At 48.6% G+C, this 13,823-nt stretch overlaps 1 protein-coding gene across 1 annotated transcript in view; it reads left to right on the forward strand.

Annotated features, from left to right (window-relative positions):
- HYDIN (HYDIN axonemal central pair apparatus protein) overlaps positions 1 to 13,823 on the forward strand; it is a 350,217-nt gene that overhangs the window by 328,894 nt on the left and 7,500 nt on the right. The window contains exons 83-84 of the mRNA XM_081335684.1: positions 646 to 796; positions 1,210 to 1,440. Of these exons, the coding sequence (XP_081191810.1) occupies positions 646 to 796; positions 1,210 to 1,440 (382 nt within the window). The remainder of the gene's footprint in view (positions 1 to 645; positions 797 to 1,209; positions 1,441 to 13,823) is intronic.

Here is a 13,823-nt window from a genome sequence, read left to right on the forward strand (position 1 = left end):
GTGCTTTCAAACTGCTAGGTTGGCAGAAGCTGGGACAAGTAACAGGCGCTCACTCTGTTACGCGTCCCTCAGGATTCGACCCGCCAAACTGCCGACCATCTGATCAACAAGCTCAGCGTCCTAACCCACTGAGCCACCGCGTCCCTTAATAACTTGGTAACAGACCCAATAAGGATGACAATTTGAGCCATAATCCAAGATACAAGTAGCCTTTGATTAATCACAGTAATTGGGACCAGGAAGTCCTTCATTAAACAATGCACTCGGGAAGTGCAGCATCACATAATCACACCAACTTACAACAGCTTCAGTTTTGGAGCTTATGCGAATCCTGCATGGTTGCTAGGTGTAACATTACGGGATCACGATTTGTGACCTTCTCTGGCTTCTCCATGGATTTTGCTTGTTGGAAGGTGGCAGCGAACGTTGCAAATGGCGATCATGTGACTACAGGACATTGCAATTGTTAAACGCAAGCCCGTTGCCAAGTACCCAGTTAACAATCACATGACCACAGGGGTACTGTGACAGCTGGGACTTTGAGGTAGCTGTCATTATATTTATTTAGTAAAGAAAGCACAGGTATGAAAAACTCGTTGAGGTTGGTTTTAGGCTAGGAACTGAATGGCTACCTCTTCTGACTAGGTTTCGGGTAACGGTTGACATGATAAAGCCGGAAAAACTGGAAGTCACAACCACCCTGAAAACTCTGGACTACATTGAAGTGCCAGCTTCTACCAAGAAGGATCACAAGCTCACCTTCTTCTCTTACAAAGAGGGCATGTACACTGCCAAGGTACATGGGTCTGTGACCCTGAAAGCTTTTTAGGCTTTTTCTTCACCCAGCATCTTTGTATAAAGAGAAGCTCTTCGGCACAATTTGATTCAGAAATACAATTTTTTGGTTACAATTATTTGTCCATTGCTTTTCACCAAGAATATGCATCAGTTGAGAATAAATGTCCTGCCTTTAACACCTTTTTTGTGTACCCTGTCCAAGCAGGACTGCTAAGAGCGAGCAGACCTCTGAATTGTTTCAGGGATGCTCCCTGCCTTCCACTCAAAGGTCCCAGTAGCAGAGGCGGGCAGGAGGGTCAGCATGGATGCCAGAGGCCTTGCATCTTCAACTTGCCTGGTCTTGCGTAACCTCCAACAGGATGTCTAGGGCTGATTGACTAGATAGTTCTCAAGACTCTTTTGTCATTTCAGATCACCTTCCGCAATGAGGCCACCCAGGAATTCTTATTCTACCTGATCACATTTAAAGCCACCCCATGTGGCCCACTAGGCACCCTTGAGTTGACCACAGCTGTCCGGCAAAGCACCTCCTCCTCAGTCAAGGTGGAAAACCCGCTGCACTACCAGGTGTCCTTCAGTACGGACTGCAAGGTGCCAGACATCAACCTGCCTCCTCAGTTCATGGTCCCTGCTCAGTCTGAGGTACATGCCAGACCCCAGAGCTCAGCAGATCCTCAGCATCTTTTACCCTGGCCTCTTGCTTGCCTTTCATTTCCATTCTTTGAGAAACTGGAGTTTCCTTTCCTTTCCTATCTTGGCTTTTGTTCAATCCTTTCCTCTTTCTTTTTTACAGCTCTTGCAGTGATATCATAGAAGCCTTACCTCTGAAGGCCATAGTATGCCCCCCTCTCCAAGAAGCCATTTTTGGACGCAACAATTTCTGACCAGTGTTGAGAGGGTGGTCAAACAGCGGTCCAAAGGAAGATTATCTGGAGCCATTCCAGTCAGGTCTCAGGCCAGAACTGGTGATCTTTGGCAGACCCCAATGGTCTTATAGAATCACAGGTCTGGAAGGGACCTTGGAGACCTTCTAGTCCAATCCCCTGCCTGCCCAAAGCAGGAGACCTTGTACCATCCTGGACAAATGGCCGTCCAATCTTTTAATGTTTCTTATTCCTTATATATTGAAAGAAACTTTTTGTTATTCTTGGCATTTGTTGTAAGTCTTAGTTCATTCTGAACCTTAGCTTTCCTGACTCCTTCCTTGCAGATTCAGGCTTTTTGCTGATATTCAGTTCTAGTTATGTGCCTCTTTTCCCTTTTTTATTAGTTGTCTTTTTTGTCCCTGTTTGTGAAGAGTTCTTTATGTAGCAGCCTTTACTACCATCAATCACAATGCCCTGCAAGGGAGTGGAGGATGTTGTGTTGTGGTGGTTCTCCTCCTTTCCATGTGGGCACTGCAAACTGTGTGGACAGGTGGACTCCATGGTTCCCTCACTTGTGGGCTTCAGGGCTCGATGCTTTCCCATATTGCTTCGATGCTTCCCTGAAACTGCTGGAAGATTAAGATTACATATCTTAATCCCAGACCATATTTAATAGTCATAATTTGAGGATTACTTGTATCTCTGAAGATTTCAATCATTCAGACCATAGCTAGAAGGGAACTTGGAGGTCTTCCAGTCCAAGCCCCTGGAAGACTCTATACCATTTCAGATAGGTGGTTGTCCAGTCTTTTCTCAAAAACCTCCAATGATGAAGCAATCACAACTTCTGAAGGCAAGCTGTTAATTATCCTCAGTTACATTTCTCCTTAGTTCTAGGTTGCATTTTAAAAAAATGTTTTATTATTTTTTTAACATAATCACCTTAATATTTGGTAAACAGTGTGTTGTCTGGGTTTACATTTAAGAAACATTCACTAGCAGTTGATTTCTATAATCTACAATCCACATAACTTTACTTGATTTCCTCTTTTTCACATAATGTTCTCTTTTTATAAAATGAATAGTATGCTACTTAAAATCCCTATTTCCGATAAGCTTGTTGTTGTTAGCTGCGAAGTCGTGTCCGACCCATCACGAGCCCACGGACAACATTCCTCCAGGCCTTCCTGTCCTCTACCATCTTCTGGAGTCCATTTAAACTCACGCCTCCTGCTTCAGTGACTCCATCCAGCCACCTCATTCTCTGTCGTCCCCTTTTTCTATTGCCCTCAATCTTTTCCAGCATTAGGCTCTTCTCCAGTGAGTCCTTCCTTCTCATTAGGTGGCCAAAGTATTTGAGTTTTAGCTTTAGGATCTGGCCTTCTAAAGAGCAGTCAGGGTTTTTTTTTATTGTAAAGTTTTACGGTACATTTTTAAATACAAAACCCCTCCCCTCCCCCTCCCCTCTCCCCAAACCTCCCTAACTCTCCCCTCCCCTCTCCCCCCCTCCCCAACTTCCCAGAGCTAAATACAGGGTATAAAAATACAAACATAATCTAAAATATGCAAACAACAATAAAATATTAAATTCTATCGCACTTTAACTCTTAATAAAATAACTAGAAGCTAGTTATACATCATATAAATCCACTACTTATTCAAATGCTAAGTGAAACTTTTTAGTCCCATATTTATTCTGGATATAATCAATCCATCTTCTCCACTCCACAATATATCTCTGTTGCGATTGGTCTTTCAAATACGCTGAAATCTTTGCCATTTCCTCCAAATTGGAAACTTTTAAAGTCCATTCTTCTATAGTCGGCAGTTCTTCCTTCTTCCAATATTGCGCTACTAAAAGTCTCGCTGCCGTAATTAAATTCAACATCAGCTTAGTGTCCACAACGGTAGTATCTGTGATAATGCCCAATAAAAACAATTGCGGACAAAACTTTATCCTTTTCTTGAATATTTTTTGCATATTCCACCAAATTTTAATCCAAAATGCTTTAACCCTTTTACAAGTCCACCATATATGAAAATACGTTGTGTCCTCACAACCACACCTCCATCATTTGGGCTGGCAGTTCGGATACATGCTTGCTAGTTTTTTAGGATCTAAATGCCACCTATAAAACATTTTATAAAAATTCTCTCTTAAATTTTGGGCCTGTGTAAATTTTACATTTCTCACCCAAATCTTTTCCCAAGTATCCATTGTGATAACTTCTTGAAAATTCTGAGCCCATTTTATCATACAGTCTTTGACAAGTTCCGTCTCTGAATCAATTTCTATCAATGCAATATATATTCTTTTTATATGAGCTTGACCTTGATCTCTAATTTGCTTTACCAAATTTTCATCAGTCATCGAAAAACCAGTTTTCTGGTCCTCTTTCCACCTAGCCTGTAATTGCCCATACTGAAACCAAGTTTGTACTATCTTTTCTTCTTTTAAAATGTTATATGACTTCAATTGCCATACATTCCTTTGCAAACTTAAAATTTCCTTATATGTAGTCACATCATGTTTGAATCCCACATTTATATTTTCTATTGCGTGTTTAGGTATTGCCCAAATAGGTATCTTATAATTTAACTTGTGTCTGTACTTTTTCCAAACTCGCAACAGAGCAAACCTTAAAATATGTATCTTAAACACATTATCCACCTTCTTATCATACAATAAATATGCATGCCATCCAAATAACAAATCATGACCCTCAAGATTTAATAATCTCGCTTGTGTTAAATTAAACCAGTCACTTATCGCTGACAAGGCAGCAGCGTCATAATATAATTTAAAATTAGGCATTTTAAGACCACCTCTTTCACGCGTATCTTGCATTAACTTAAATTTAACTCGTGGCTTTTTCCCTGCCCAAATTTATTAATTCCTTTTTGCCATTCCTCCAAATTTAAATCCTTTTTAAGTATAGGTATCATTTGAAATAAAAATAAAAATTTTGGCAAAACATTCATTTTCACTGCTGCAATTCTTCCCAATAAGGATAATTGTAATTTTTTCCAACTATCTCATTCTTTTTGTACTTTTCCCCATAACTTTTATAATTATTTTTATAACTTCACATTTGAGGGTGACAAATATATCCCCAAATATTTAACCCTTTTAACTATTTCAAATCCCGTTACCGTATATACTTGAGTATAAGCCGAATTTTTCAGCCCACTTTTTGGGCTGAAAAATCCACTTCGGCTTATACTCCAGTGAACAAAAAAAAAGAACTTCCACCCCCCAGTTTGGAGAGCTGCTGCTTTCGTCAAACATGGACGAAGGCAGCAGCTCTCCAAACGGGCGGCGGCGGTTTGGAGAGCTGCGCGTGCAGCTCTCCAACCCGCCGCTCTTCAAACCTCCAGCGCCCCGTTTGCAAAACTGCTGCCTTCATCCATGTTTGACGAAGGCAACAGCTCTCCAACCGAGGCGGTAGAGGTTTGGAGAGCGGCGGGCTGGAGAGCTGCGTGTGCAGCTCCCCAAACCTCCACCGCCCCGTTTGGACAGCTGCTGCCTTCGTCCATGTTTGACAAGGCAGCAGTTCTCCAAACGGGCGACGGCGGTTTGGAGAGCTGCACGCGCAGCTCCGCCGCCACCTCTGCAAGCCTCCGCTGAGAGAATGGGGCGGTGGAAGCTTGCCACCCATTTTCTCGGCGAAGACTTCTTTCGGGGGATCCAGCCTCTGCCGCCCCTTTCTCTCAGCTGCCCAGCTGAGAGAAGGGGGTGACAGAGGCTGGATCCCCCGAAAGAAGTCTCCGCTGAGACGAGAGAATGAGGCGGTGGAGCGCTCCGCCAAGTATGGGGCCGTGGAAGCTTGCCGCCCATTTTCTCGGCGAAGACTTCTTTCGGGGGATCCAGCCTCTGCCGCCCCCTTCTCTCAGCTGGGTTCTGCCGAGACGAGAGAATGGGGCGGCAAGCCGCTGAGAGAATGCGGCGGTGGAGCGCTCCACTGGGAGAATGGGGCGGTGGAGGCTTGCCGCCCATTTTCTCGGCGGAGACTTCTTTCGGGGGATGCAGCCTCTGCCGCCCCCTTCTCTCAGCTGCCCAGGCAGCTGAGAGAAGGGGGCGGCAGAGGCTGTATCCCCCGAAAGAAGTCTCCACTGAAACGAGAGAATGGGGCGGTGGAGCGCTCTGCCGAGAGAATGGGATGGTAGAGGCTTGCCACCCATTCTCTCGGCAGAGACTTCTTTCGGGGGATCCAGCCTCTGCCATGCCGCACCGCGCCAACAGCAAGCCACCCCATTCTCTCGGCGGAGCGCTCCACTGCCCCATTCTCTCAGCGGCTTGCTGCCCCATTCTCTCGTCTCGGCAGAGCCCAGTTGAGAAAAGGGGGCGACAGAGGCTGGATCCCCCGAAAGAAGTCTCCACCGAGATGAGAGAACGGGGTGGCAAGCCGCCGAGAGAATGGGGCGGTGGAGTGCTCCGCCGAGAGAATGGGGCGGCTTGCTGTTTTTTCGGTGCAGCACGGCAGAGGCTGGATCTCCCGAAAGACATCTCTGCTGAGATGAGAGAACGGGGTGGCAAGCTGCCGAGAGAATGGGGTGGTGGAGCGCTCCGCCGAGAGAATGGGGTGGTGGAGGCTGGATCCCCCGAAAGACGTCTCTGCTGAGATGAGAGAACGGGGTGGCAAGCTGCCGAGAGAATGGGGCGGTAGAGCGCTCCGCTGAGAGAATGGGGTGGTGGAGGCTTGCCGCCCATTCTCTCAGCAGAGACTTCTTTTGCGAGATCCAGCCTCTGCCGTGCTGCACCGAGAGAACAGCAAGCCGCCCCATTCTCTCGGCGGAGCACTCCACCGCCCCATTCTCTCGGCGGCTTGCCACCCCGTTCTCTCATCTCAGCAGAGACGTCTTTCGGGGGATCCAGCCTCCAGCTGCTGCATTTCCCAGCCTCGGCTTATACTCGAGTCAATAACTTTTTTCCAGTTTTTTGGGGTAAAATTAGGGGTCTCGGCTTATACTCGAGTCGGCTTATACTCAAGTATATACGGGTAGCTCTTCTAAAACAACCTTTTGTGACACTGTCATGTTTTTAGACAACATTTTAGTTTTTTGTATATTGATCTTAAATCCAGAAACTTTCCCATATTGCATTATTATCTCCATCAATTCTACAACTGATTTGAGGCTGAGTCACTGTAACAACCAGATCATCTGCGAACGCCCTCAATCTATAATCCTGGTCTCTAATTCGAATTCCCTTAATTTTATCCGAGTCACGTATTTTAATCAGTAATATTACCAATGTTAAGACAAATAATAGAGGTGACAACGGGCACCCCTGCCTTGTGCCTTTTTCAATATTACATACTTCAGTCAGACTATTATTGACTATTATGCGGGCTGTTTGCTTTTGATATATTGCCCTGATTGGTTGTAGAAATTTATCCCCAAATTCCATTTTCTCTAATACTTTCATCAGAAATTGCCAATCCAATTGATCAAAGGCTTTTTCAGCATCCAAGAAGATCAACGCTGCAGGGATCTGATTGTTTCTTTCCAAAAATTCCAACAAATCTACTATGTGTCTCACATTGTTCTTCATTTGAAAGAGCAGTCAGGGTTGATTTCCTCTAGGACTGACTGGTTTGATCGCCTTGCAGTCCAAGGGACTCGCAGGAATCTTATTTCCAATTTTTTTTCGTTCTTTACCATAATTAAAATATATTTAATCTTTAAATATTCCATTTAATAACTCTAGTCCTCTAGTCTTTTTAACTCTTATTCAAAACATTTTTTAATCCATTGTAATTTCCTTAAAGTCAATCACCTTTAAATATCTAAAACATTTCCTTTATATAAGCCATTCCAACTCTTTTATTTTATTTATTTATTTATTTATTTATTTATTTATTTATTTGTTTGTTTGTTTTTATATACCGCCCTTCTCCCGAGGGACTCGGGGCGGTGTACAGAGCAAGGTAGGTATACAGTTAAACAGTAGTAAAAATAAATGAAACCCCAAGCGCTATCAGGCCAGGCCGGACTGCTGGAACAGGTAGGTTTTTAAGTCGCGCCGGAAGGTGCGAAGGTCGGGGGCCATCCTGATTTCGGTAGGCAAGCAGTTCCAGAGGGTTGGTGCACCCACTGAGAATGCCCTCCCCCTGGGGGCCACCAGTCGGCATTCTCTGACCGGTGGCACCCTGAGGAGGCCCTCTCTGTGGGAGCGCACAGGGCGTAGGGGTGTTGACGCTGGCAGTAGGCGCTCCCGCAGGTAATCCGGACCCATGCCATGTAGGGCTTTGTATGTCATCACTAGCACCTTGAATTTCACTCGGAAGACGACTGGAAGCCAGTGCAGCTCACGGAGGAGAGGTGTGATATGGGAGTATCGGGAGGCCCCCAAAAGTGTGCGTGCAGCTGCACTCTGCACCAGCTGAAGCTTCCGAGTGGCTCTCAAGGGCAGCCCCATGTAGAGAGCGTTGCAGTAGTCAAGGCGAGAGGTCACAAGTGCATGGGTGACTGTACGTAAGGCATCCAGGTCCAGATAAGGTCGTAGTTGGCGCACCAGTCGAACCCGAGTGAAGGTCCCCCTGGTCACAGCTCCTATGTGATCTTCCAGGGATAGCTGTGAGTCTAGGAGGACACCCAGGTTGCGGGCCCTATCAACAGGGGGTAATAACTCACCCCCGATGTTAAGGGGTAGAATGCTCTGAGTATCCTGGCATGCCGGTATGTACAGCCATTCAGTCTTGTCCGGGTTGAGTTGAAGCCTGTTCCTCCCCATCCATTCCCGAACCGCTTCCAGGCAACGGGACATCACGTCGAGGGCATCACTGATGCTGTTTGGAGTTGAGATGAAAAGCTGGGTGTCATCAGCGTACTGATGGTACCCTACTCCAAAACCACGAATGATCTCACCTAGCGGTTTCATGTAGATGTTGAACAGGAGAGGCGAGAGGACCGACCCCTGAGGGACTCCACAAACGAGAGGCCTCGGAGTCGATCTCTGTCCCCCTGCCAACACCGACTGCGAGCGTCCCAGGAGAAAGGAGGAGAACCACCGCAGAACCGTGCCTCCCACTCCCAATCCCCTGAGGCGCCGCAGTAAGATACCATGGTCGATGGTATCGAAAGCCGCCGAAAGGTCTAATAAGACTAGGACAGAGGAATGGCCCCTGTCCCGGGCCCTCCAGAGATCATTCATCAGAGCGACCAATGCCGTCTCCGTGCTGTAGCCCGGCCTGAAGCCCGATTGGCACGGGTCTAGATAATCCGCTTCATCCAGGACCTGAGGAAGCTGATGCGCCACCACACTCTCAACAACCTTCGCAAGGAAGCGAAGGTTGGAGACCGGACGAAAGTTATTTAATGAAGCTGGGTCCAAGGTGGGCTTCTTGAGGAGAGGTCTCACCACCGCCTCCTTCAAGGCGGCGGGGAAGTGACCCTCACTCAGAGAAGCAGAGATGACCGCCTGAAACCAGCCTCGTGTCCCCTCTCGAGCTGCATAGGCCAGCCAGGAAGGGCACGGGTCCAGTAAGCATGTGGAGGAGCTTAACCTCCTCATAATCCTGTCCACTTCCTTTGGAGTCACAGGATCAAACTCCTCCCAGATGACGTCGACAGGACTGCCCATGTCCTGTTCCTCAGACTCTGCCCAGTTGGAGTCCAGGCCGGTTCGAATCCGAGCGATTTTATCCAACAGATATTGACCGAATTCCTCGGCTCGACCCTGTAAGGGTTCCTCCCTCACCTCTTGGTTCAGAAGGGAGCGAGTCACTCTGAACAGGGCAGCCGGGCGATTATCTGCGGACGCGATGAGGGTGGAGAAGTAATTGGATCTCGCCGCCCTCATCGCTGCGAGATAAGACCTGGTGTGGATTCTTAGTCGCAACCGGTCGGATTCGGATCGACTGGCTCTCCAACGGCTCTCTAGGCCCCGTCTCCGACGCTTCATCTCCCGGAGCTCCGCAGTGAACCATGGGGCTCGCTGGGATCTGTACCGGGTCAAGGGCCGCAGGGGTACAACTCGGTCAAGTGCCTCTGTGGCTGCCCTTTCCCAGGCTTCCACTAAGGCATCCGCCGAGCTGTGAGCAGGGAGTGCAGGTGGGTTCCTAAGCGCTGCTTGGAACCTATCAGGGTCCATTAGGCGCCTGGGGCGGTACCATCTGGTTGGTTCCGCGCACCCACGGCGGGGGGTGGCAAAGCGGAAGTCTAGCCGTAGGAGGTGATGATCGGTCCATGACAGGGGCATAACGGTTAGGGAGCCCCTACCAATTTCATCACGCCACCGTCCAGATAAGAAAACCAAGTCGGGGGTGTGGCCTCCCTCATGAGTTGGTCCTGAAATTATTTGCAACAGGTCCATGGCCGTCATGGAAGCCATGAACTCCCAAGCTAGTTCGGATGATCCTCCTAGGGATGGTAGGTTGAAGTCGCCCAAGACCATGAGTTTGGGGAATTCAACCACCAACCCCGAGAGGATATCGAGTAGCTTAGGCAGGGCTGCCACTGCGCGATTAGGTGGAAGGTACGCCAGCAGCAGGCCCAACTGCGCCCCAGGACCGTATCTCAGAAAGAGAGACTCACACCCGACTATCTGAGGGACGGTGGTCTCCCGCGGGCTAAGGGTCTCCCTGATGATTACTGCCACTCCTCCGCCCCTACCATGGGGCCGAGGCTGGTGCAGCACCTGGAAACCAGGCGGGCAGAGGTCAACCAGAGGGACACCGCCCTCTGGGCCCAGCCAGGTTTCCGTGATGCAAGCCAGGTCTGCGTGCTCACCCTCCACTAGATCTCGAACAAGGGGAGCCTTATTAGCGACGGACCTGGCATTTAGGTAGACCAGCCTGAGCTCAGGAGGCTGCACATCTTCGCTCCTGGGTCTTCGGGGAAAGTACAGAGGGTCGGAGCGTCCCACCGCTTGTAGAAAGCGGGGATGACCCTCCCGGTGTCGATACGGCCCTCTGCTTATGCACCTTCTGCCGTTCCCCACCGTCCTGGGAATTGGTTGTCCGTTAGCTCGCCACTGGGCTTCGTCGGGGACTGAACCCCGCTCCTCCCTTTCGCGAACGATCATAGGCCTGGCCTGTGCTATGGTTGTTGGAAGGCCCCCCTTCGCCGAGCAACCATAGTCTTCTCCCACCCCCCTCCCTAACCCCACAAAAAACTTAACTAAGAACTTAATCAGGGGCCTCTTGTTGGACTTATGCTGGAGGCCCCTGACCCTGCCCGGCCATCTCTCAGAGGCCCAGTGGTCGGGCCCGTCATCGAGATTGGATGTAGTGTAGGCGGGTTGCACCCAGGAGAGGGGGGAACCCCTGAGGGCGTGCAGTACTGTGCTGGAGTATTGAAGGAGCATAGAGTCACAAGGGATTCCGGGAAGGCAGTCCCCTGGACGGTGAATTTGCAGGAGGGTCGAGTCGGGTAGGTGGGTTTCTGGACCGTCACCCAGCCACTGCCACTTGGCCGGGTGAACCCCAGAAGCAGGCCACTCCTCATCCTCTCACGATGGGTTGTGACTCTGCTTCCGGGGGTGGTCCAGAACGCACTCTGGGTGAAGCATACCCCATAGAGCTCCCACCTCTATGGGGTTGCAGGTGTAAGGCCAAGCCACTCTGCCACCATGGCTTGCACCCAGGCCCGTCATGTCCTGTGGGGAGAGAGTGGGCAAGGATGGTTGAGAGTGGGCAGAAGGCAAGGTGGAGCGATTCATTAACTGGCTTCGGCTTCGGTGGTTCAGCCGCCCTTACAGTTTCCTCCCTGATACTCTGGGCGTTGTTCCCGGCCGCAGCTCCATAGGCCCCTATTGGTTGGGGACCGTCCGGAGCGTGGCCTCCCAGAGGTGCGGGAGTCCCTGGTGTCATGTCGCTGCCGTTGCCGTCTCCGTTCAAGGTGCCTCAAAGAAGGTGGCTCAGGGTGTGGGCCGGAGATGCCACGCCGCCGCCACTACCGCCGCTGTCAAAGGCCCCTGGGCAAAAAACGGTCGACCGGGGCCCGGAGAGGCTGTCACCGCCGCCCTCGTCTTCGTTGCCACCGCTTCTGCCGTACAGTTGGTCCGCGGCGCCTCCTTTGATCCCTCGGAGACGCCGCCGCCGACTAGGGGCAGACCAGGTGGTCGAGGCGGAGCAGAGATGCCGGCCCCATTCAAGACGGCTGCAATGGCTGCAGCGGCTCAGGGGGCGGGCCGGAGACGCCATGCTGCCACCGCTATCGTCGCTGTCAAAGACCCCTGGGAAAACGATCGGCTGGGGCCCGGGGAAGCTGTCATCGCCGCCCTCGTCTTCGCTGCCGCCGCTTCCGACGCACAGCTGATCTGCGGTGCCTCCTTGATCCTCGGAGACGCCGCCGCTGCTCAGGAGCAGATCTGGTGGCCGAGGCAGAGCGGAGACGCCGGCTCCACTCAAGACGGCTGTAGCGGCTGCAGCGGCTCAGGGGGTGGGCCGAAGATGCCTTTACATTACTCATATCAAGAAATAAAAAGAAAGAAGGACAAGACAGTACTGTTACTTGAGGGGCTCTTCCCTCTTAAAATCAAATTCATATCCAAATTTTTTCTATTTCTTTAGCCATATTTGAACAGATGTTTCTTTTTAAAATATTCTCTCTGATAGGCCCCATCGTCTATTTACTTAATTTTCACTTTAGCCTTTTTCTTTTGCCCAGTATCTTTCTTAATCAATATGTTCTGCTGAATCAAAGAATCTTTCCATATTCTTGTAGGTGTTACTATAGATATAAAAGGTAAGTCAAGTACAATATCTTTGTGATAGGCATTTGCCCATTCACTTTTCTTGAAAATCTTTTTCTCTGTGCTTCTCTTATCATTTTCTCTCTCTCCAGTTCTAGTATTTTTCCTGGCATCTCTGCAGTCCATTTTGTCCAATCTTTTTTTCTTATCCTCAAATTTGGTTTGTGGTGTTAAAGCAGGGGTCAGCAACCTGAAGCAGTGAAAGAGCCACTCGGAACCGGTTCCCTCACAAAAGGAAAAACTGGGAGCCGCAAAAAATGTGTGTGCATGCACGTACATGCGCGCATGTGCAGAACAGGGTTTGACTGAAGAGTGGAGCCAAGGCGAGATATGCACCTACCCTGCATATTTGAATTGATTGGTTGAACTTTTTTAGTCCCACTTTTTTTTGGGGGGGACTGCACATGGCAGAGGACTGGGAGCCGCAGGAGATGGCTGAAAGAGCCGCATGTGGCTCCGGAGCCGTGGGTTGCAGACCTGTGTGTTAAAGTATAAGTTGTCTTTTCCAAGTCCAGTATTTCTTGTACATTTTTTTCCACTTGAGTTAAAGCATACTTCTTTGATTTGTTAGGTTCTATCTTTAAGTCTCTATCCTCAAACTTGTATTCAGTTGTCTGTTTTATCTATTCCTTCTCTGTTGTTGTTTCCTGGGATTTTTTGTTGTTGTTGTAAGATTAAATTGGAGATGAATTGGTTTATATTTTCAAAGTTATTTTGGATTTCTTTGTGGTTTAAAATCATTGTTATATTAATTAGTTGCAACATATCATATGTCTCCTCTTGAACAGTATTTATTTTTTCTTGATAGGCTCTTTCTATAAATCTCTGATTTTCCATGATGACCAAGAATCCAAATTTTCTTTTCTTTGCAAATGGCTTTCGGGTGAGAGTTAAATAGATACTTATAATCCAGAAAGTTCAAAAGTTCTTTTTTTTTTGCTCTCTGAAGTTTGTCTCACTTTGTCTGCAGCCCAGATTGTTTTATTTTTTGTCACAGCTGCTAGAGAAAATCGATGTTCTTACCCAAATTCAAGCACACTGTTTACAATCAGCTTAAAATAGTGCTTTTGACTTTGGTTGCTTGCGGCTTGGGCTAGACTCTAAAGTTAGGCTAGCCTTTCTCCTGTTGGTTGGTTTCTAGAAGTCTTCTCCTGGACCAATTGGGTTGACCACTGCCTCTCCAAGGTCCCCGGGACTTCCTTCTTTGCTGTCTCTACAGGGCGGCTTCTGGCCCATTTAGCGTTCCCTAACAGGAAGAAACTCAGCCAAAGGGCATGGAGTCCCAAACCCCTCGACTGCTGCGCTGCTGCGCAGGATCGGAAGTCTAGTTCTAGGTTGCTTCTTTCCTCGATTAGTTTCCATCGTTTTTTTGTCTTGCTTTCTGGTACTTTGGAAAATAAGTTGACCCCTTCTTCTTTGTGGCAGCCCTTCAAGTACTGGAATACTTTCATGTCACTCCT

Source organism: Vipera berus, assembly GCF_964194415.1.
Source record: "Vipera berus genome assembly, chromosome: 10".
In the NCBI taxonomy this organism is placed as follows: Eukaryota; Metazoa; Chordata; class Lepidosauria; order Squamata; family Viperidae; genus Vipera; species Vipera berus.